The sequence below is a fragment of the Teleopsis dalmanni genome, chromosome 1 (assembly GCF_002237135.1).
Source record: "Teleopsis dalmanni isolate 2A chromosome 1, ASM223713v2, whole genome shotgun sequence".
NCBI lineage: Eukaryota > Metazoa > Arthropoda > Insecta > Diptera > Diopsidae > Teleopsis > Teleopsis dalmanni.
This window is the reverse complement of record NC_051846.1, coordinates 115,561,172-115,585,766: the sequence shown is the minus strand read 5'-3', so window position 1 is coordinate 115,585,766 and position 24,595 is coordinate 115,561,172. Positions and strand designations below refer to the sequence as shown.

General features: G+C 31.9%; 1 protein-coding gene across 2 annotated transcripts in view; it reads left to right on the top strand.

Moving 5' to 3' along the window:
• The window catches only part of LOC119666297 (protein sevenless), a 48,278-nt gene extending 35,068 nt beyond the window's left edge, over positions 1 to 13,210 (top strand). Inside the window, exons 5-12 of one of the 2 annotated variants that reach the window (XM_038075578.1) lie at positions 86 to 325; positions 400 to 728; positions 876 to 996; positions 2,762 to 7,205; positions 7,267 to 7,565; positions 12,033 to 12,224; positions 12,293 to 12,720; positions 12,778 to 13,210. In XM_038075578.1, coding sequence (XP_037931506.1) covers positions 86 to 325; positions 400 to 728; positions 876 to 996; positions 2,762 to 7,205; positions 7,267 to 7,565; positions 12,033 to 12,224; positions 12,293 to 12,720; positions 12,778 to 13,141 — 6,417 coding nt within the window. In that variant the 3' untranslated portion in view covers positions 13,142 to 13,210. Of the gene's footprint in view, positions 1 to 85; positions 326 to 399; positions 729 to 875; positions 997 to 2,761; positions 7,206 to 7,266; positions 7,566 to 11,989; positions 12,225 to 12,292; positions 12,721 to 12,777 lie in introns of those variants that run through there. The other variant, XM_038075579.1, reaches the window with a different exon arrangement.
• The last annotated feature ends 11,385 nt before the right edge of the window (positions 13,211 to 24,595 follow it).

The window sequence follows — 24,595 nt, the reverse complement described above, 5'->3', positions numbered from 1 at the left end:
TGAAAAACTGATTGGTATTATAGAAATACATAACGTGATGAATCATTGACATCTTTCATAATATTTCGATTTTTTACATTAACAGTTTCGTTTCGAATTACCTTTTGGTGAAAATTCAGATGATACTTTATATTCGCCAGCCACTGCAATTTATAAAACGCAAGCTGCAGGAGCTCCATTATTAAAGCCAATAATTAACAGTTTTTCTGCATTGGACCATAGCCATCTTGCACTTTTTTGGCAGCCAGCGATTTTTACAAATGGTCCATTAAAAGGTTTTAAATTAAAATTACGAAATTCCGAAGAAACTTACGCTTTCGAAAAGGTTCAATAATTTATATTTTTTTAATTTATATTCTTTGATTACATATTGTAATAATGGAGAAATGTTTTCCATAGTGGTTGCCAGCGAATGTTACTCAATACATTTTTAGCGATTTGCTACCACACACCAATTATACAGTGCAGTTGCTGATGTTAAATGAGGTGGGTGAAGGACCTTTTGCGGTCAGAAGTGCTTCCACAAAGCCAATATCAATATCTGTAGACTTCTTTAGGGATTTGAGTTCCGTTGTGCTTGCAGGTGAATATAGCATTAAACTTAAAGTCTTAGAGCGCTTAGCTGAGACAAAAGTTTTATATCAAAGCGACCAGCTTATAACTGATTGTGCAGTCAGTTTATCAACCGAGCAGCTTTTCCTTATTGATGAAAAAGGCACAATTAAAAGGTAAAAATTGCTTTTTATTTCACAAAGTAAATATAAACAATATTTTTTATTGAAAAAAAATTTTTTTGAGAAATCAAAAAATTGAAAGTAAGAGTTTGCATGTTTAAGTAAAAAGCATTTAAATAATAATTCAGTGTTTTTTTTTAGATTATGTTTTGATGATTCTGATGACCACTCAGTGCATTTGATTAATAAGACAGCTTTCAGTTTCAAACCCACGAAACTCTCCGTGGATTGGTTAAACAAGAGACTATTCATTGCTGGAGAGGTAAGACTTTATTTAAATAAAAGAATAAAATATGTTTGTTGTGGAAAGTGAAGTGTTTAGACTATAAAGTAAAATTTGGTTAAGCCTAATGTTTTACTTAATAAATTTAAATTTTGTATTTAAATTCACAAAGCACTCTTAAAGAATTCATACCAGCTATTTTGTTACTAACACACTGTAATTAGGTAATCTCGCACTGTTATTGAAAAAAAAATATAAACTTATTGAGGACTGAAAAAAGATCCGATTCATCTTTCTTGCACCCGTTTGTCAATCAGACACAAAATGAAATACAACAGATGTCCAATTCAAGAAATGTTTTCTTAAATGAGGAAATATAGCTTTCCTGTTATTATTTTTTTAAAAATTATTTTTATAATTTATTGTTTTAATGACCAAAATTTTGATTTATTATTTTTGTTTTGGAAAATAGCTATTCATTTCTTCATATAATGTACTTTTTTAATTAGTTGTTAAGAATTGTGTTTTACTTACACCAATATTTCGACTATATTCTATAGCCATCTATATATATATATATCCTCAGGGTTGGTTGGTTGCAGTGGCAGGTCATAAGATAACTTCAAATGTACCTCAATTAGCGATTTTTCGCCGTTTTGTTACCACATTTCTCGCAAGAACCCTAATATAGAAAAGTAGAGACTAAATCCATCCCACTGAATTTTGGTAATTTAAAAGGTCTTTCATCTTCACCATTGAGCAGTCTGATAAACTATCATAAAAGTATTTTCCTAAGAACCTATATCTTCTGGATACTAGAGCTGGGCTATCTTCAAGATACTAATATAAAATTATTTTAATATAGCAATAATTGAGCATACCTAAAATGTTCAATAAAGCCCATGTCGACTGTATATAATATATATATTATGTTACATATATACAATTTCATTTTTAATCCTCATTTTGTTTACATTCATTCAATTCTTTGAAGAGTTTCCTTAGTGATTTTTGAATATCGTGTGCTTTTGCTTTGAACCTTAAAATACCTGCAATATTGTTATAATCTATATGAGGCTCGTACTACTATAAAGGGATTGCCGATATGTGAGTAAAGTCTTCAAACTAAACTGAAGCAACAAAAGATTATGACTGGGAAATGACCCCAAATCTTTGTTCCAAGTTTTGATCAGCTTAGTGATATTATTTCGCAATAAATGATTTTAAAAACTTCCTTCTCTAGATAAAAATAGTAAATAATATATGCAAAAAACGACATAAAATTTTGCAGTGCATTTTTATTGAATATGTGGCACAAATCACAAAACAAAATTACATAACTATATGAAAAATTGATTTTTTGGCTGACAAAGCAGCTATTTCGAGTATTATCAAGTCCATATCAGTTGGTTTACATATACCCATATATATAAATATATATATATATATATTTTTGAGTATATATAATTGTTGAACTACAAACGCCACATTTAAAAATTCGAATCTGTCAAAATTTGGACCTAATGACTAGAGCGTTTAGATACACACCGTGTACAGTTTCGATATCTCAAAATGTGAGCTACATATATCGGCATATAAAGTAGTGGAGAAAAAGGTTAGAATATTAATACTTACAAATCCGCGTGCCCGGTTAATCAAAATAGCGCTATATGCGAACATTAACACTTAAGTAAAAATAAATTTTCTCAGACGACAAAGCATTAGTATAGAAATTGAAAATAAGATATTGTGAAGATGTTTTCATAACTCATATTTTTTTTCTGTTTACTAAATTCTTTTACAGAACACACTAACATTGTGGAGCTTAATAAGTACTGACTTTGATGGAAATTCCGTGCAAACTCATTTTACAAACATCAGAACAAAAATGAATCAAATGGAAGTTGATCCTATTAACGGTTGGTTGTTTTGGTCCCACGTAAGCGGCATATGTATTTTAAACTTGGCTACAAACAACATTAAAAATGTTTACACCAGTTCACAAATTGGCCATTTTCATAACGACTTCAAAAGATTTTTGCTCGTAGTATACCAGAAAGTAGAGCATGCATTTTACGAGTTGAGTTATGATGGTACATATAATCGCAAATTATTGGAATTGAACACAAGTCGAGAATTTTTGGGTGAAGTGCAGAGTTTTATATATGTGGATAGTAATATTATGGCAACAAATGGTACACACTTAATGCGTCAGAATTATCGCTCTAATGAAAACGATGTCTGGTTTCTACGAGATTTGGAATGGTGTTGGCATTTGCTGCCAGTGCAATACAAATATGTACAACCTCATCCACTACCAACAATAGAACCGTTTGGTTTGAAAGCTTTGCTTACCTCAAATATGGCAAAAATAACTTGGAATGCACCAAAACACATACACTTTCAGAGTGATTACGCTTGGCAGCATTGGGAATATGAACTTGAGATGATGGATGTGGCCAGCAATAGTGCCTTCAATATACGTAATATTAAATCAACATATTTCAATGTGGAGAAATTACAAGCAAATAATTTATATAAGATACGTATACGAACTGCAGCAAGCCACAGTTTACCAGCGGGCGAGTGGTCTGAAGAATTGTTGACGCGCACTTGGCCATTGGGTGCACATAAACTTATGTGGGCCAGTGCTAACGGCTTGTATCAAACGAACGAGATTGGGTTAAACGCAATACAAGTTGGTGAATTGGGAAATATAAGAGACTTTGTGCAGCTGAATGGAACCATGTACTATATCACAAGCAATAATCTTCTGAAATGTGCTAATATAATGAATCCTGAGGTGAGTTGTACATTTCCTCTCACTGCTTCTGTCAAAACTATAGCATATGATTGGCGGGGTGGAAAGCTTTACTGGACAGACGTATTAAAAAATTGCTTACTACGTGCCAACTTGGATGGTAGCGAAAAAGAGTTGTTGCAAGTACTAGAAGCAGAACATATTGAGATTGATGCATACAATGGATATATTTATTATTCAACGGGATTGAGATTAGTACGACGCACTTTAAGTGGAAATATTGACGTAGAGGAAGTTGAATATTTTCATATAAATGAATTTGGTGGTACTATACGTGGGTTTGCATTAAATATTCCTCAAAAAAAGTTATACTGCGTTGTTCGTCAAAATGACGGCCAAATTCGCTTGTTTACAACAAGTTTGGAGAATAACTATGGAAAATCGAATGACAATTTATTGCATTATGACATAGAATACAATTCTCTCAGATATTTGCATGACATTGAGAGCCTTATGTGGTTACAATTAAATAGTAGTAAATTAAATATAATGCGTGTTGATACTTTTGAAATTCAGACCATTATTGAAGGTAGTACTTTTGGAAGAGTAAATTCTGTAAGGTTAAAACTAGAGTATATGCCCTACGTTGATGTCAGTGTAATTCCAGATCCAATAGACATTAGTAGTATTCGCATCGATGATGGTTACTGGGATGATTTCAATGTTAAATGGAATTCGATTGCAACTGCAGAAAATTATACAGTGTTTTATAAGTTACTTGTAGAAACTCTTGATAAGCAAAAACCACAGTTTTATTGCAGGGAAGTAAGTAATCCTTTTTTGCGAATAACTGAGTTTAATCAACCTGATCTGTTGTTAAATGTTACTATAACTCCATACACTTATTGGCATGCAGGTACTGCGATACATACACTTGTACGTTCTCCTGCCGCTGCGCCAACACAACCAATGCGATTACGAATTTTTGTAGAACGTATTAATAGGCCCCTACAAATACTACAGAATGTCAATGCCATTTTACGATGGGACCCACCGGAAAACCTCACTATTAATGTTGAAGTTGATTATAAAATATATTGTTGGATGCATGACAAACTATTTATTGAACGAGTATACCATTTTAGCAATCAAAGACCGTTAGAGGCTATAATTAGTAACCTTAGTATAGGAGAAACTTACACATTTCAAGTGCAAGCACTCGCAGCTGGTAGGCTAATAGGAGGTGAAAAAACTGCATTGTATGCGTTGCACGTGAATCCAGAAGTGCAAGCAGTTCCTCGGTTAATTTATACAACAGCAGAATTCATAGCTGAACTCGATATGGATCTTAATCATCGAAAAATACTGGTACACACCACGAGCGAAGTTGATCACTTAGCGTTTTTGGAAGGTGAGGAACGTTTACTATGGGTTAATGAGAACGTTGAACTTATGACCTTCGTACCTGGATCAGTTCCAGTGAAACTAGTTCGTATGCGCGCTGAAGTACTATCTCTCGCTGTTGATTGGATTCGAAGACTTGTTTACTGGGCAGAAATGCATAATGACTTAGAAAAGGTAGTGTCAGTCTACAGACTTGACTTATGTCAGTTCGAAGGACGCATTAAATCGGGATATAAATTGTTTAACTTAACAACAGGAAAGTTATTAAAAGATCTCGTTGTTCTGCCTTATTCGCAAGCCGTTTTGTGGTTGGAATATGATGCTGAAACTCCAGAAAATGCCACACTTCGAGGTAGAAGTCTTATAGATTTGAATGTACTGAAACTGAAGAGTGTTACTGCCTCAAAAATGTTTGAAGACACATTTACTTTAGAGCTAGAAACAGTAAATTTGATAGATTTTAGGGGAAAAATTTGTACCTATGATGTATATAGGCAATTGTGTAATCCCTTGAGAGTATATTTTAATATTATCACTGATAATATAGATGAAATTGATCGAGATTCTGGTTTCATATATACTTTTAAGAATGGCACGATACGTGCCTATAGTAGACGTAAGCAAACATTAGAGCACGTAGCAGACGTATTGAATGGACGGAAAATTAAGGCTCGTAACTATCAAGAATATCCAAAGGCTAAATGTTTATTACCCGAATATGAGAAATTTATCCAAGCTAAAGATTTGCTCACTCCTAAAATACAGCTCATTATGGAAACTTATATTCAGTTAATAATGCCAGACTTAAACACAGATGAGGATTGTGTGCTTAGATTACCAGGAGAAAAGTATATGTTGTCGCTACATAGTGACGGTTTCAATGTACGGAACTTTACAATTTTTGAAAGACTTATTAATATAACTCAGTTAAAGCCCTTTACGAACTATTCACTGCAATTGAAAGCATCGACTTTTTATCTTCAAAAACTTGGGCGTCTTCCGTTGATGTCCAAACAGTTTTATGTGCAAACAAAACCCGGAACACCAACAGCTCCAGAAAATTTTACTGCTTTCGCTTTAAGTCCAACAGAAATACAAATTGATTGGTCCACACCGCGTATTTTTAATTCTGAAAAAGTTTGGTATCAATTGATCTGGAAAATAACTAACTCTACTATTAGAGAACACAAAACATTAAGTGAAACGTCTCTGATTTTAACAAATTTAATGCCAGCGCAGTTTTACACAATTTGGCTTATAGTTTTCTCAACAGAAAATAAGTTCAACACAACAGATCCTCTTGACGTAACAACTTTTGCCGAACCCAATTCCTTGGTATTAAGTGAGCAAACACCGAATAGTCTCACAGTTAGTTGGGTACCAACTTTAAATATAATTTCTGCTGTATTAGTGTGCATTGAGTTGAAAGGAGAAAACAAATACAGTGTTGATGTTTTGGAAAATTCAACTTATACTGTCATTTCACATTTAAAACCGAAGACGATATATATGTTCTATTTACAATTAGTTTATAATTCTGTAGTACGCCCTTACTATTGGCCTGAACGTTTAACGGAACGGTTCTTATTTGAGACATTAGGCGATAAGCCAAGTAGTCCAGGACAGCCACAGATAGAACATATAGCTGGCGAAATATTTAAAGTTTTTTGGGATGGTTCGGTTGATAATGGAGCTCCAATCATTGAGTATAGTTTGGAGGCATTACAGACTCGCTTCGTAAAGCGCAAGCGCCGGCAAACAAGCTCGGAACTGAATTCTATAATTTTGTTAAATAATTTACCGTGGGCAGAAGAACCGACACCACTTGAGGACAAGTGGATAGTGTATTGCAACACGATTGAACTAAGCTGTATTGTACGAGAACTACATACACTACGATTGCTTATGTTTCGCGTTAGAGCACGAAACCATCCGTATGGCTGGGGTCCTTATAGTATTCATAGTGAACGTGTTTCAGAGCCATTTGTCTCTCCAGAAAAGCGAAACTCTTTAGTTTTTGCTATAATAGCACCGGCAGCTATTGTTTCGTGTTGTGTGATTATTTTGATAATTATACGAATGGGTAGGTTGTATAACTGTTTAGTAATTTGAACTTTAAATATACTACATTTTTTAATTTTTAGTACAAAAGCGCCGTTTAAAAGCTAAAAAATTAGTAAAAAAAGGTAGACTAAGTATTTGGAGTGATCTTTCTGGCTTACAACAACAACAGCTAATGTCGTTGCGTTCAAGGGGCTTTTCAATTGCAAGCAACACAACTTTGTATACCGGTGGACCATTAAGTGATGCAGATATTGCTTTGCTGCCACATGTGAACTGGAATCAAATTACAGTATTGAATTTCTTGGGAAGTGGAGCTTTTGGTGAAGTTTATGAAGGTTTAGTTAAGCATGACGATGAATCACAGAAAGTCGCTATCAAGGTAAAACTAATGGCGTTTTTAATTGGTAAATCTGGAGTAACTTTTTTTAATCGAGATTTAGTTTTAGTGCAATTTTCATTTTCGATTGATAAGTCTGTATATCTCTCGAGAATAATATACATATAGCAAAAAAAGTCTGCGTTCACCCACAACATTTTTCTTAAATTTCGCATAACTTATTTAATTTTTACTGAAATTAATTTCTGTTTTCTGATTTATTTAAATCAAAGAAACAATAATGAAGTTAAAACAAAAAAAAATTTACAGTTATTCTTTAAAACAAAAGTAAACACAATTATATGCAAAAGCAACAATTTTTGAACCCTAAAAAGTCTAGGAATATTTCTTAATACTTACATTGACCGTCAATTTAAATTCGCTTGCAAGCATAAATGTGTCATTAGATGATATTTAATTATTAGTTGACTTTCTAAAGACTTTAAGAATTAATCATTTAATAATATTTTTTTATATAAGCAATTAATTTTTACAACAAAAAATTAAAGACGTGAAATTAGTTTTAGTGGGCGACAAATAACTGTTAAATTTTGGAAAGATGACGTTAGCCAACGAAAAATTGCTGAAGATATTAGTCGTCAATATTCATCTGCGCAGAGAGTTATAAATAACTTCCAGGAGACGAGTAATTACATTTCTAAACCTCGCACTGGTAGCCCCTTATTTGTGTCAGATAGAGAAAGACGTAGCATAATCAGCCAGATGAAAGTAAATCCAAGAGTAACAGCGTTCAAATTAGCTGAACATATTGCCAAAATACTTGCAAACAAAATATGTCCTGATACTGTGGGAAAAATATTTAAGAAGAGCAAGTGTTATGACGGTTGCAAAAAAGAAGCCATACATATCCAGATATAATATGTAGAATAAAATGATTAAATTTTGCAAGAAAGCATGTAAATAATTCGATGGAGTTCTGGAAATGAGTTATTTTCTCTGAAGAGAATTAATTTTTCATATTTGGAAAAGGTATAATACTTGTGTGGAAAAAATCATGTACAGCTTATGATTAACAAAACTTAATTTCAACGGTGAAACACGGTTTAGTTTAGGGGTGTATAGAAAGTAATGGTTCTGGCAAATTGAAATTTATACAAGATACAATGGATGAATTTGGGTATATAACATAAATATACTAAAAACAAATTTGAAATAATATGACAGAATATTAAGGCTTGAGGAAACCTTTTTGTTTCAACAGACGTTTCACAGGACTCTGAGCATACAGCAGCGATCGTACGGATTTGGCTGCTGAACCATGCTCCAAGGCAACTCCAAACACTACCAGAATCAGCACAACTTAGACCCATAGAACATCTGTTGGTTTATTTGGAAATTAAGATTCGCCAGCACACGATTTCCAGCAAGGATAAGTTAAGAAACGTTATCAAGGAAGGATTGCAAAAAATAAACTAACAAGACACCGCAAAGCTGGTTGAGTCCATGCAAAAACGCATGAAAAAGATTATTAAGTGCAGAGATTATCTCACAGGCTATTAAATTTAATATGTCTGTGAATTTTAATTTTTTCAATTTAATTATTAAGAAATAAACGCAGATTTTTCTGATTTGAAAATTGTTGCTTTTGCATGTAACTGTGTTTAATTTTGTTTTAAAGCATAACATTTAATTTTTTGTGTTTGCATTTCATTAGGCCTTTTCTTTTGTAAGCATGTCACAAAAGAACAAATAAAATAAGCACTGCTTTCTATGCAATATTATTTAATGTTGAAATTAAATAATAATGAATAATAATTCTTTGCAACTATTGATGAGAATATTTTTTTACATGATTGCAAATAAAATATGGATTTTCATGCCTTTTAACAGTAAAATAATATACAGAAAAAATAATGTATTTGTTACGAACAAAGACGACACAAAATACGAATAATTAACGAAATCATTCGTTGACAGTTAACCGGAAATTTCATAAACACTTTCAAAAGTCGTTCACAATAGATAAATTTTTAGTGTTGGCAACCATGAGATTTGAACTGCTTATTAGTTAAGCGGTTTCAAAAAGGTTGGACTACATAAGCCAGCAGTGTTGTTGTTTCATATATTACTTTTAAAATAAGCAGTTGTTCTTTTGTGATATGCCTACAAAAGAAAAAGCCTATTTTTGTTTGTTTGGTTAAAAAAAATCGGAAAGCAAAAATCAGTTTCAATAAAAATTAAATAAGTTATGCGAAATTTAAAAAAAATGTTGTGGGTGAACCCGTATATGTGTATCAAGATGTACCAAATCCAACAAAAATTGTTCGCGCTCGAAGCAGTATGAAACAAGTGGTCGCTTGTTTTTTCGGGAAAACTGGTCATGTGGCAGTTATACGGACACCATTACAAGAATATAAAAATGTCAATTCAGTTCCGATCTTCATCATATCGGATGAAGATCGATATATCTCGTTCTGTATCTCGTGCTCATATATCTCGTCTAACAACCGCCTACAGTCGTATTTGAACATTCAAAAAATCAAATTGATGAGTTATCCGACAGATTTACATACAGTTCTGATTTGGCACGCAATGACTTCTTCTTGTTTCTGAACGTCAAGAATAAATCACGAAGCCGTTGTTGCATTTAAAAAGCATGTTTTAGAGGTGTCTGAAAAAGATTGGAAAAATGCTTTGACGAATGGTTCGAACGCATGCAAAAGTGTGTTAATCATAAAAGAGAATATTTCGAGAAATATCCTCGTATTGGATCATTAAAAAAATTTGAAAATAAAAAAGCACTATTGATGAACTATTGATGAAAATCGAAAGGTTTTATACTGGCACTCAGGTAGAAAGTTGCTACAAGTGAGTAACTCGTAGAACGATAAAGGTGATAGAAAAAAATTTACAAGCGAAACTGCATTTGTAGAAACGCCATATGATGACAAAGTACAGTACAAGACGACTCACGGTGCCCTGAAGAGCAGTTGAGCCTTGTAGAGTTTTTCGAAAATGTGTAAATTTCTAACACATATGTACTTTTCTGCAATCTATAAAGTATTTGGATATATGAACTTTTTTCTGTATTGAAAGCACTTACTTGAAAAAGTTGTTGAGCGTTGTTATCTTTTTGATCATCGCTTGGCATTCTTATAGAGTTGGCTGATTTATCGAATAAAAAATCAGATACGCAATATATATATTTATGTACACTTGAAGGTGCTACGTGGAATAAATTGGCCACATTTCTGTAAATGGTTTTGTTACCCGCAAACCTGTAACTTGAGTTGTATGCATGAGTTTTTAACATATTCAGAAATATGTAATAAACACCATAAAAAAATAAGGAATTGCGTTTTAGAATTGCATTCAATCTTTTCGCCAGCACGTATTTTATGATTATTATGCAAAGATTTTTCAATCTGATATCAAATTTTTTTTCTGCAATGAAACGACCGACTCGAAAATTTTCTCTAAACCGAATAAATTATTTTTACAAATTGCATAAATAAACAAATTGAATTTTAGTCCACAATATTTATGACAAAATCTTCAACTATGCTTTGTTCCGTTTTCCAATTGTATCAATTTGAAAAATATGTCTTCACCTAAAGATTCATCTTCAGATAATAATATATTTGCAGCCAAATGTGGAATAATTTTGAATTTATCCATTTTATTAAAAACGACCATCAAATATAACGAACAATTCACACTTTTTCATCTGTCAAATTATATAAAACAGCTGTTAATTTTAGGGTAATCTTGCTACTGTGGCAAAAATTCCAGACTGTTATAAATTAATCTCAAGTGTTACACATAAATCTCGAAAATTATACAGATTTACCACGCAAAAAGAAAATTGCAATAAAATTAAATTTCGATTAAAAAAGTTACCCTAGAATTACCAAAGATTATCTTAAAATTAACAGCTGTTCTATATGATTTGCCAGATGATTTGTTTCTGCATGTGCAAATTTTATTTGTTTATGTATTTCGCTATCGTTTTAAAAAAAGATTTAAAGAAAGATGAACAAATATTTGTCAACTTGATATCATTTGCAAAATCGGAAAAAAGTGCTGTTAAAGATTTAATGATGAATGCTATGTACAACCACACAGAAGAAAAAGCTGGTGTGAACATTAACAACTGCAAATATTTTGGATTACTCTAAACATGTTCGGTTTGAACAAAATTTGACAGATGTAAGCAAATCTAGAGTGAATTCAGATTTACCAATCGAACACGCCATAAAATAATGAAAATTGTCCTAAATTAATTAACGATAGGTCAACACTAAAATTTTGGAGCCTTATTTGAATTGTAATTCTTTCAAGTTAAATGAATGATGTTGACCAGAGGGTCGATTCCGCAACTGCGAAAAAAATTTTGTGTACACGCAATATAATACATACTCCTAATGTGAAAAATGTGAAGTAATTCGTTATTTTTCAATTTTCAGTCTATAGTAAAACAGTTTCAACATTCCTGAATATTACTTGCAGAGTCTTCGCAAAGGTGCAAATGAATTTGCAGAACTTCTCCAAGAAGCTCAATTGATGAGCAACTTTAAACATGAAAATATTGTACGCTTGATTGGTATATGCTGCGATACTGAGTCCATATCAATTATTATGGAGCATATGGAAGGAGGAGATTTACTTAGTTATTTACGGGAATCACGGCAAAATTCAAATGTTGGAGATAGATATTATGATTTCCGTATTGATTTTATTGATTAACTTATTCTGCTAATTATTTACAGAAAGCAACAGCATTGGAATTAAAGGATATGTTGACAATGTGCATTGATGTTGCAACAGGTTGTAACTATTTGGAGGACATGCATTTTGTGCACCGGGATTTGGCTTGCCGTAATTGCTTGGTATCATCTCGTGATCCAAGTAAACGTGTTGTTAAGATTGGTGATTTTGGTTTAGCACGTGATATTTACAAGAATGATTATTACCGTAAGGAAGGTGAGGGCTTATTGCCTGTACGTTGGATGGCTCCGGAAAGTTTAATGGATGGAGTTTTTACCACACAAACAGACATTTGGGCATTTGGAATCCTTTGTTGGGAGATATTAACATTAGGTCAACAACCTTATGCTGCTCGTAATAATCTAGAAGTACTAAATTATGTAAAAAATAATGGAAGACTGCTGCAACCTGATATTTGCCCAGATAAACTGTAAAGGCAAAATAATATACATAAAACGCCGCTACGATTTTTTTTTACTCTTTTTAGGTTCGCCTTAATGTTGAACTGTTGGAATGTGAACCCTAGCGACCGTCCTAATTTTCGTACATGTGTAAGAGTTATATTAAACATAAAAAGCGAGCTTCATTGCATCAAAACTGAGTACGGTAGCGATTATGATGATTATACTGCATACACGAATAACAGTGATGCAACTTTGACCAGTTTTTTGTCAAGACCACTGTCAAAAGTGGATGAAGAAGTTGATGCCGAAGAATTTAACGTGGACATAGAGATAATAAATTTTATGTCGGGGACTAAAGTAAGACCTGAGCACGATACCAACAACGTGCACAAACTGCAAAGATCCATTAAAAAAGATGACATAAAGGAAGGAATTTCTCGATTGTAATTGCTTCAACAAAATATTTAAAATCTGATTTATCAAATATATTAAATAGTATAAAATCTCAAATAAATTAACGAATTTAAAACAAATAACATTTTACAACAAAATGCCAAACTTTCAATAAATAAATTATTTAAAATATATAAATTTATGTTTGTTTGTGTATATTTAAATTTAAAACATGTGTGCGACACACATTTCGTAGCTATAATAATTTTAAAAGTAAACTTGATCATAAGAATTTTTTCACTTTTGTTTACTTAATTGACATATTTTTAATACATATACAATACATTCTTAATATATATGTACACATGTAATTGTCGAAAATCAAAATAATTTAACTTATTTCTTTCTTATGTATTGTGCTGGGCAGTAGCGAGGCGTCAGGTTTTTGGCAAGGTGTTCACAATTTGATCAAAACAGAATTCCAACTATAACGTATTCCCTCTACTTCTAAGTTTCGTCCCTTCCACAAGCAAATAGCGTACAAAACCAACAAAACAATTTATTTAAATGTTCGCAGTCTGTGATCCACTGGTTTCTATTTACCATAAAGCTGTACCTGTAGGAAACCGGCTACTTACCACAGAGTTCGACATTTTTACATCAGGTACCAAATTCTTCATATCTGGAGTTGGTCTATTCATTTTATGAATTAAAATCTTTTTTTCAGAAGATCGTTTAATAAAATATAATTGAATCAAATCTTTAAATACGCATTTATATTAATATTATTTTTCACTTCAAATTTCTTTAATTTTTTTCTTTACTTTTACCATTTGCTAGTATAAAATTGCAATAATGACTTTGTTTTTGATTTATTTCCAACCTCTACATAAGAGTAAAAAACTCTCTTGCATTCATTTACTCTTTTATTTTGTATTTAATATGCGCGGTTCAGTTTTTTTACTGTACCATATGCTCATATAAAACGGCAACCGTGACTTTAATTGTATTTGCACGCTTTGTATGAACTTATGATTCAGTTTAGTCGACTGAACCTCTAGTCAAACGTTAAGCGATTTTCACTCAGTCATTTCTTTTCTGTTTTGTATTTACTTTGCATAACATTCACTTTTTTTATTGAACCGCTTGCACGCATTAATTTAGGAGTTATGATTATTTTGCGTACATATTTTGCGGGGTTTATTTTCTCTTTTATTTTTATTTTTATTTTATTTTTTATTTTTATGTTGTGTATTCAATATTGAACATATTCCTAATGTGAATATTATTTCATTTGCATGCTTTGTAACCTTAAAACTGCGGTGCAGTTTTTATTCTGAACCTTAGTATACATTCCTTTCATGTGTTTTATCTTTTATTAATTATAAGTAATGTTGGGTGTAACTAACATATGTATGTGTGATTTTGTTTGTATTGTACGTTTTGTGTTTATGTTAATCTGTTTGGAAAAGCTTTATAAAAAATGTTAAGTAGCAACATAGCGACATTATTTACCTAATAAAAAAAATCAAAAAAGAAAGCTTTGTTAAGGTGTTCAGTGAACACTCTGAACCATTCGACGCCTCGCCTCTGGTGCTGGGTGAAAGTGTCTAAAATTCATGATGACGGAGCTAGTGGTAGTTGTCTAAATGGTTATAAAAAATGTTTGGAGAAGATTTATTCCTTCAAATTTCTTAACATTGACGATAATGTCGTGCAATATTCTTGTGCTTATAATGTTGACTGTTTCTTTACTTCTCGTTATTTAAATTGCACAAAATTGGATGAAAAGTTTTCGAAATCTTACTCCTCCTCTTTTCTTTCCAACAATTTTAAGAAATCTGTTCACTGTATTGTTGAAGACTAAAATGCCCATGTAGCAGATAATGAAATAATTTGTGGTAATTTATTATCTTATCAAGGCAAGAAGAGTATCAAGATTTGTGAAGCTGACACCAAAAGTAGAAAACATCTTGGCTTTCTGGAGGATATCCAGAATAATTATAATTCACAGCTGATATCGAGGTAATGAAGATGGAAAATTTACATATGTGGAACCAAATGGATCAACTGTTGTTGATTCCTGTATCTGTTCCTTCCAATAACTTAGGTACATAAGCTCCTTACGTATTCTTTGCAAATCATACTCCGATCGCATGCTGCTGGTTATTAAAATTCGTTTTTCATCAAGAGTAGAAGTAATTTCGAATAACATACAGGTTCCGAAAAAATGCGTTGGAAAGAAGCTTGCGCAATTAAATACAGAGAACGACTAGAAATGACAACTTGTTATGTTTTTATAAGTATTAATATGAAGATAGTTGCTAAATTGGATGTAGTTCTGAAAAAAGTTCGCGATATGTGGGGTAACCAAATCATAAATAAGTGTATTGAGCCCAAAGATGAATGATTTGACAACCAGTGTCAAGAAGTATGGGAAAAAATGTTTCACTTAAGTTAGTTCGAAAATACAATCTAGAATTTCCATGGCAATTAAATAATATTGAAGCACTGTAAGGATGGAAATTTTTACCAATTTCCAACCTACATATAACTAGTGTGCAGTTAATACCTGAAATAAAAATTGGTTAATTTTTATATAATATATTAAAAGTAAATAACTTACCATAAACCCACCCCCGCATGCACGCAACTGCATCAGAATGAATTAAACCTAAGATTACATTGACAAATTAAAGGAATGCAAAATGTATTCAAATAAATAAGTATTGTACCTACCTTATTTATTTATTATTTAAACTTGTACTTTTAATATTTTTAATATTTATTTTATTTTAATAAATAAATATAAATATTTAATGCTGCCACTACCGACCCTAAGTTAAACACGTTCAAAACAAAACAAATGGCCAACACAAGAAACGTCAAAAAAAGCTTTTATGCAAAGAGCTTTGTGTTAAAATTGATGCGTCGAAAGCGCAAAACAGCAACGACGTCAAAAATGCAAGCCAGCTGTAAACTAAGCTTTGCGCTACATTACAGTTTGGTCAATTGCGTATATAAGACGACGCATTTACTTAGAGAAGGCAGTTAGTGATTGACGCTTGAAGTCATCGGAGTTCGTGATCGACTCGCGAAGAGAAGCATTGGGAAACATTACCGGAGCTAAGTATAAAGAAGCACCTTTATATTTTTTTTTGTTTTTTTATATATATCTTTTCTCCCTTCCCCAGCGTGAACACGTTTATAATTTGCTACCAAATCCTTGCATAAGCGTGAACACGCTTATAATTTACTACCAAATCCTTAAATAGCGTGAACACGTTAAATCCTTTCTCCAGCAAACACGTTTATAATTTACTACCCAATCCGTGGATAAGCGTGAACACGCTGATCCTTTGTCACTAAAACTTATATAGGCGTGTTCACGTCTATACATTAACATTGATAACCCTTTACAACAGGTATAGAAGAAAGGAAATCAGCTGAAATACACAAAACCATCAAAGAACAATACGCTGGCATCGAAGAAAGGAAATTACTATCAACATCAACATCAATAGCAATATCAATATCAATATTAAAGTCAATATCCTGTAATAGGATAGAATCATAGCATAATTAAGACGATTGTTAGTTTTAAAATAAATATATTAATAAAGAAAAGAAAATTAAAACAAAATTTGAAACACGGTCTTCTAACATTTATAAATTTTATTGTAACGACCCAGGACCAACCCTTGAGTATTACCCCGGCAAACAGAGCGACGAAAAATTGTCGTTACAGCACTAAATACTGTTAAATCGCTTTTGACTGGAAAAAGCCTACAAATTATTTGAGAAACACTCCCCTCAAAATAGCTACTTCTCTACAATGTGAAGACTTTCGTATTCACTATGAATTCCTACTTTCATGCAGTTCCGAACTTTTAGCTATCTCCTGGTGTCTTCCACCTTTTGTCAATTCCTTCCTTGATTCTCCTTTTGAACTTCGTGAGCTCCAGCACCAGATGACGACAGCATTCATAAAGAGATCTACAACAACGCTCCTGGTTTCCTTAACAAGTTACTTACGCTATATAATTTTATATTTCTTCACGATGTCATGCCAATATTTAATCATTGCTCGACAATGACTGAGCTCAATAATATCTTAAATGATTATCAAGTTGGATTCCGCAGATCCTACTCAACTATTTAAAACATTTTCAATCTGACCTCTATAACACACTTAAATTTAAGTGATAATAAGAAAACATATCTAGGAATACTTTATTTCTCAAATTAGCTATTTTAGGTTTGTCTCACAAGTTTTTAACCACACTAATGAAATTATACTCGAATATCAGCTGTGGCATAAGGGATGGTAATCTTATGTTATTTTCACAATTTTCACAATGGGATCTTATTGCGGATCCAGATAAAACCAAGATTATGATTTTCAAAAAAGGTTCTAGACTAAGTAATTCGTTGTCGTGGAAGATCGGGGAAAGTCAGGTAAAAATTGTCAATGAACATAAAAACCTACGGATATAAATTACGTATAACATCTCCTACAATAAACATTTGGCCTCTAAATTTTTATTTTGTAAAAGTGCCAGTAACTCCACGTGGATAAAAAACTTCTTAAATAAATTAAAAATTTTCTACATGGCAACACGTTCAATTGTAGTATACAGTGCACAATTTTGGGGCTAAAAACACAATGATTAAGTGGAAAACTATTTAGATTTTTAAAAAAAAAATTCAATTTCTACTCACTAACACCCCAAACAATGGCATTTTAGGTTAGTAACAACACGAGTTTTCCGGTTCGTTAAAATTCTTTTGCTGCGGTAACCTCAGCCTCTTCCAGGGATCGCTACAATAAATTTATATTTGCGGGGACAGGACTTCTCAAATGAAAGATGTTGATTTAATTTTAAACAAGGAGAGTTTATTAAAATAATTCAAATAAACAAAATAACATATAAGTTATGAACGATTTTCAGAAAAAAATAGAATTTAATTTCCTGTGAAATTTCTTGGTGATCAGGCTGATGATGCCTTGTGAAGTCCTTTGAATTCTATGTTATGCTCTTTGTCTTATACTTCTTGGTATCTGCTTTGGGAAAAATATTGATGTGTCGGTTTTCCCTAGGTCCCTTGCTGTGTGTACTCTACCTATTTGGGGGAAAGGGAAAGCAAACAAAAAATATATATTGTTGTTATGATTGCATATATATATAGTAGCATTCACGTATATGAGCTTGAAACCGTAAGTAATTATATGTATATTTCTTATACACGAGTATTACACACTTGGCCGTTGTGTCAGGCACTATTTGATTGATTTTATTGATTTTATGTTTTGGTATTGTTTTTGGTAATGTCACCGAGTGATCATACAAGACTCACTAAATTCTTACAAAAATGCGTCGTCTTTTATACGCGTTCGCCTGAACCTTTTGTGTTAAGTACTCAAACCTTTGAACTGATAATAGTTGAACTTAATGCAATTTAGCACTTTTGTACAAAAACTTTCTTGTGCATCTTTTACAGCGAATTGCATTCTGACGTTTTTAGATTATTTGTTTTGTTTTGATTTTATGAAAAGCGCCGGTGCTAGTAATTTTTTTTTTTAAATCTTCCCTTTATTTATACAACTGCCAAGATTTGGCATCTAGTATATATTTTAACATAGAGGAAATTAAAATAATAATTTAAATCAATGTTCAGAATTACATGTATAAACTATTAAAAATAAGTAATAAAAACTTGTTTTAGTTAAATAGTATAAGATAAATATAAGTTTTAGTAGAAGTAGATGAGTCAATTAATAGATTAGAATTGTACTATGAATATATTAAATTAAACCATCCTTGGACTTCAACGAACATTTAAAAAAACAATTGACCAAGTTGGTCCAGGCGTTGTTGAGTTATGCGCTTACCAACACATTTTTCGATTCATTTTTACATATAAGAAGACAAGAACATAACCAGAATAGATGGGTTTGTGTAATGTAATAAGTTGTTGATTATTGTAGGTATGTTTATTAAATCCCCATGACTTCCTTTGCAGATCATTATCTCAACTATCCTAGCGAGCCACCCACTTTTTATATATTTATCAACATGCCTCTTTAGATTATTTTCCAATCAGGTTTGAGCCCTAAGTTGACCTCTTAGTTTGAAACCCTCTGGCAGACATCCCAGTCGGTGTTTTTTAGTGAATCCCAGAAGGATGGCCAAACTTTTTGGAAGAGAAGATACTTTGGTCACCCGAGCTGAACCCCATAAATCTCCTGACTGTTCTGTTCAGAAGATTTATTTACTCCGACTATAAAAAACAAAAAACTGCCACATTCCAAATCTGTTTGAGAAAACGAAGTCTGTCGGGTCCGCTAGTAATAAATAAAATTAATAGTATCTTTAGAAAATACAAATATTTACAAAATTGATTGCAAATGCTCATTATGTAATGAAAAATATGTGCAAAAAATAAACATTTTTCGGTTAAAAGTTGTGAAAACTAAAGAGAAATAAAGGGTTGTTTCTTGCCATTGATGTCTCTCTATCTCTCAAAAATTGACTCATAACTTTATTCATTTATTATTTTTTTAGTCGTTAATAAACTGTCAGTAGAAACTGACGCTAAACCGATGTTGCGAAGTATAATTTTTTACATGGTGCCGAAACCAGAGTCGATTAAATTCTAATAGAAATTCTAGCGGGCTGATAACTTTAAAAGAAAAAAATATACGAGTGTAATTAATTATAAATTTTTTGTATAAAAGAAATAGAGACAGCTAGCAGAGCGTCATGTAGAACGCATCTAAAGCGAATAAAATCGTGCAAAGTAAAGTGTCTCAAGAGGATTGGGCACGGGAATTTGTAACAGTATTGGAGTATGACGATCGAGCAGTAGGTATAATTGCAAAAATTGAGTGTGGAAGTACAGCGCAACGAAAATTCATCTGAAATAATCGTTAACAGGGAACCTAATATAAAATTGAAGCCTCTGGAGCTTAAGAAATTTGATGGAAATTTGGAAAATTGAGGTCCATTTTGGGAGCAATTCATGAGAATTTCAAATTAGACGCAGCTTCAAAATTTAACTATTTAAGTGACGCACTAGTAGGCAAAGCAGCGGCAATGATCACGGGATTTTTGAGACAAAACGCTGTTATAATAACTCCGTAGAATTACGGTGACGCCGTAGTACGGTGATAGCGACAAAATTGTGGACAAGTACATACAAAAGTTACTAAACACAAGAGCGTTCGATCATTCGACAAGCGACAACGAAGTAAAAGCAACGATGAGAACTTTGTCGGCGATCGCCGACGGCCTCGCGCCTTTAGAAGCCTTGCAAAAATTTGTTGAAAAAATAATGTTGCTTGCCTTTCATTATTATATTTTTTAAATTAGAAATTTATTATTAGTTTTTCAATAAAAAAAGTGTTGTGATTTATAATTAAAGTCGATGGCAAATTATTATTAACTTTATTACTATCATAAACTTAAAATTTTGTGAAACACCTGTATTCATCATCTCATTTTCGCTATTCTTCGCCTAAACTATTCTTCGCTATTGATATTAAAAATTTAAGAAAGTTATACGGAAAGGATAAACACTAGGTTGTTTGTTACCAAATTCTAAAGTACAATTGTTAAATAACAATTAAATAATAAATACGAATAAACTAAGGTTATATTGATTGTTTTGCTTAATAGTATACGAAAAAAGGTTGTGAGCACAAGTGTTTTTTTACTATTAAATTAAAGTCAAATTACTGGTTTGCTATTAACGTAGTGATTGGATGAAATAAAGTATCTGTTATGTATTGCCACACTTCTTATTCCTTAGCAATAGTAGAGTACTTACAAACTCAATTAACAAAAAATACTTTCTAGGTCATCATGTCTGAAGGACACTCTAGAGATAGAAATATACGAAGAAAATGGGAATCCGGCGCTTCTAAAAGAAAAAGAAAAGTTGAATTGATTACGTCCAAACAAGCTATGAGTGCTAGTATGAAAAAATTTCGTAAGAAACCATTATTAACGTCTACTCCACAGTCCGATGAATCTTATATACAATGTTGTGAAGCAGGACTTGCTTCAAAGTCCAATGAATTTAATGTCCAAATTTCCACACCAACTTCAGACGCTGGTGAAGTTTCTATTAACCAACTTACTGAACTCCATAAAATATTTGAAATTGAAAAAAAAAGTGATTTGAAAAATGAAGAGCAATCAGTTCAATTAAGAGTGTCATTTATTAACTTAGATCCGGGGAGGTGGGTGTTTCCAATAACAGCCTCGCAACGTCATGATTTAATTCGTAATGGTCCTCAGTAAATTATAGAAAAATCTGATGAAAGTTATCCTAAGGATTCTCATAAAAGACAATTTTTTAATTTTTATTTTACTCGAAAATTAAGTAACGACGAAACGCAACGTCGCACATAATTAGTTTACTCTAAATACTTAGATAAAGTCTACTGCTTTTCATGTAGACTTTTTTCGCATATGCAGACACAGATGGCAAATGAAGGATGCTGTAACTGGATAGATTTAAGTCGCATATTGCAAAGACATGAACAAAGTCAGGGGCACAGACAGTGCATGATTAATTGGATAGAATTTTATAAACAAATCACACACGGAAAATCTTTAGGTAAGGAAAATGAGAAATTGATTAGAGAATCGCAAAAGTATTGGTATAACTTGTTTGAAACATTGATTGACATAATAACATTTTTAGCCTCTCATAATCTGCCATTTAGAGCTCATGGAGAATCCCTTAGTATGGACGTAAGGGATAGTGGTAATTTCATAGATCTATTATCCAAATATGATCTTACACTACGGGAGCACCTGCAACGTATTAGTGACAAACAAATTTCGCAACATTTAAGGATGGAAATTTTTACCAATTTCCAACCTACATATAACTAGTGTGCAGTTAATACCTGAAATAAAAATTGGTTAATTTTTATATAATATATTAAAAGTAAATAACTTACCATAAACCCACCCCCGCATGCACGCAACTGCATCAGAATGAATTAAACCTAAGATTACATTGACAAATTAAAAGAATGCAAAATGTATTCAAATAAATAAATATTGTACCTACCTTATTTATTTATTTATTATTTAAACTTGTACTTTTAATATTTTTAATATTTATTTTATTTTAATAAATAAATATAAATATTTAATGCTGCCACTACCGACCCTAAGTTAAACACGTTCAAAACAAAACAAATGCCCAACACAAGAAACGTCAAAAAAAGCTTTTATGCAAAGAGCTTTGTGTTAAAATTGATGCGTCGAAAGCGCAAAACAGCAACGACGTCAAAAATGCAAGCCAGCTGTAAACTAAGCTTTGCGCTACATTACAGTTTGGTCAATTGCGTATATAAGACGACGCATTTACTTAGAGAAGGCAGTTAGTGATTGACGCTTGAAGTCATCGGAGTTCGTGATCGACTCGCGAAGAGAAGCATTGGGAAACATTACCGGAGCTAAGTATAAAGAAGCACCTTTATATTTTTTTTTGTTTTTTTATATATATCTTTTCTCCCTTCCCCAGCGTGAACACGTTTATAATTTGCTACCAAATCCTTGCATAAGCGTGAACACGCTTATAATTTACTACCAAATCCTTAAATAGCGTGAACACGTTAAATCCTTTCTCCAGCAAACACGTTTATAATTTACTACCCAATCCGTGGATAAGCGTGAACACGCTGATCCTTTGTCACTAAAACTTATATAGGCGTGTTCACGTCTATACATTAACATTGATAACCCTTTACAACAGGTATAGAAGAAAGGAAATCAGCTGAAATACACAAAACCATCAAAGAACAATACGCTGGCATCGAAGAAAGGAAATTACTATCAACATCAACATCAACATCAATAGCAATATCAATATCAATATCAATATTAAAGTCAATATCCTATAATAGGATAGAATCATAGCATAATTAAGACGATTGTTAGTTTTAAAATAAATATATTAATAAAGAAAAGAAAATTAAAACAACATTTATAAATTTTATTGTAACGACCCAGGACCAACCCCTGAATATTACCCCGGCGAACAGAGCGACGAAAAGTGTCGTCACAAACATTATTTGAGTCCCGGAATTCAACATGAATTAATTGAATTAATGTCTTAGACAGTTATTGACGAAATTATGAACAGAGTTAAACAAGCAAAATATTATGCGATTATGCTCGATTGAACTAGGGACGTGAGTCGCGTTGAACTAATGTCATTAATGCTAAGATTTTGCAAGTCCTTAACCGGATCTATAGATCCGATGTCGCTGAAACGATGGGACAAACGATGGGAGAGTGTTTAACAAATTCGTAACTACAAGAATTTAACAAATTCGGTTTAGATATCCAAAATTCTTGAGGCCAGGGTTATGATAATGGTGCCAATATGGTCGGTATTAATAAAGGCGTTCGAACAAAAATCCTGAATATTAATTCAAGAGCATTTTTTACCTCTTGTGGATGCCACGGCTGAAATTTACTTCTGATTGATACAGCTAATTCTTCTGTAACAGCGAAAACCTTTTTCTGGTTCATCAATAAAATCTATTTGCTTTTTTCAACGTCGAGCAAGCGTTGGAATCTTGTAATACCCAAATTAAAATTGACCTCAAAATCTCTATCTTAAATTAGATGGGAGAGTAAATTTGATGATGTTATTGAATGTGTTATTGACCTGAAAAATCAAATAGATGATTCTGAAACTTTAAGCATTTGTGAAGCAGTCTTGAATGAAATGCTACCTTTCGATTTTGTTCTTGCCATACACGTTTGGTACAAAATTTTGCTACGAGTTAACAATATAAATAAACTATGGCAATCGAATGAAATAAACTTGAAGATCTCGATTGACAGTCTACGTTCATTTTGTGATTGGATAAAAGAGTATCGAAATACTGGATTTGAAAAAACCGTTGAACAAGCCCAATTGTTTGTAGAAAAAAGTAATTATGAAATTGCACCTAAATTTAAGGAAAAGGGAATATCAAAGAAGAAACGATTGCTCAGTTATGAACATATTGACAAACCCATACAATTTTTTGAAATGCATTATATATTATATATTATATATATATATTATATATTATATATTATATGTAATATATTATATATTATATATTATATATTATATATTATATATTATATATTATATATTATATATTATATATTATATATATTATATATTATATAGTATATATATTATATATTATATATTATATAATATTATATATAATATATTATATATTATATATTATATATTATATATTATATATTATATATTATATATTATACATTATATATTATATATTAATTATTATATATTATATATTATATATGTTATAACTGATATCGACTGTCGATTTAAAACACTTAATGGATATTTTGAAAATGTTCAATATATCTGACATTAATCATATAAAAAGTGTACCAAACGAAAATCTTTTCAAGCATTGTAATGCTTTGGGTATAACACTTCGGGAAGCTG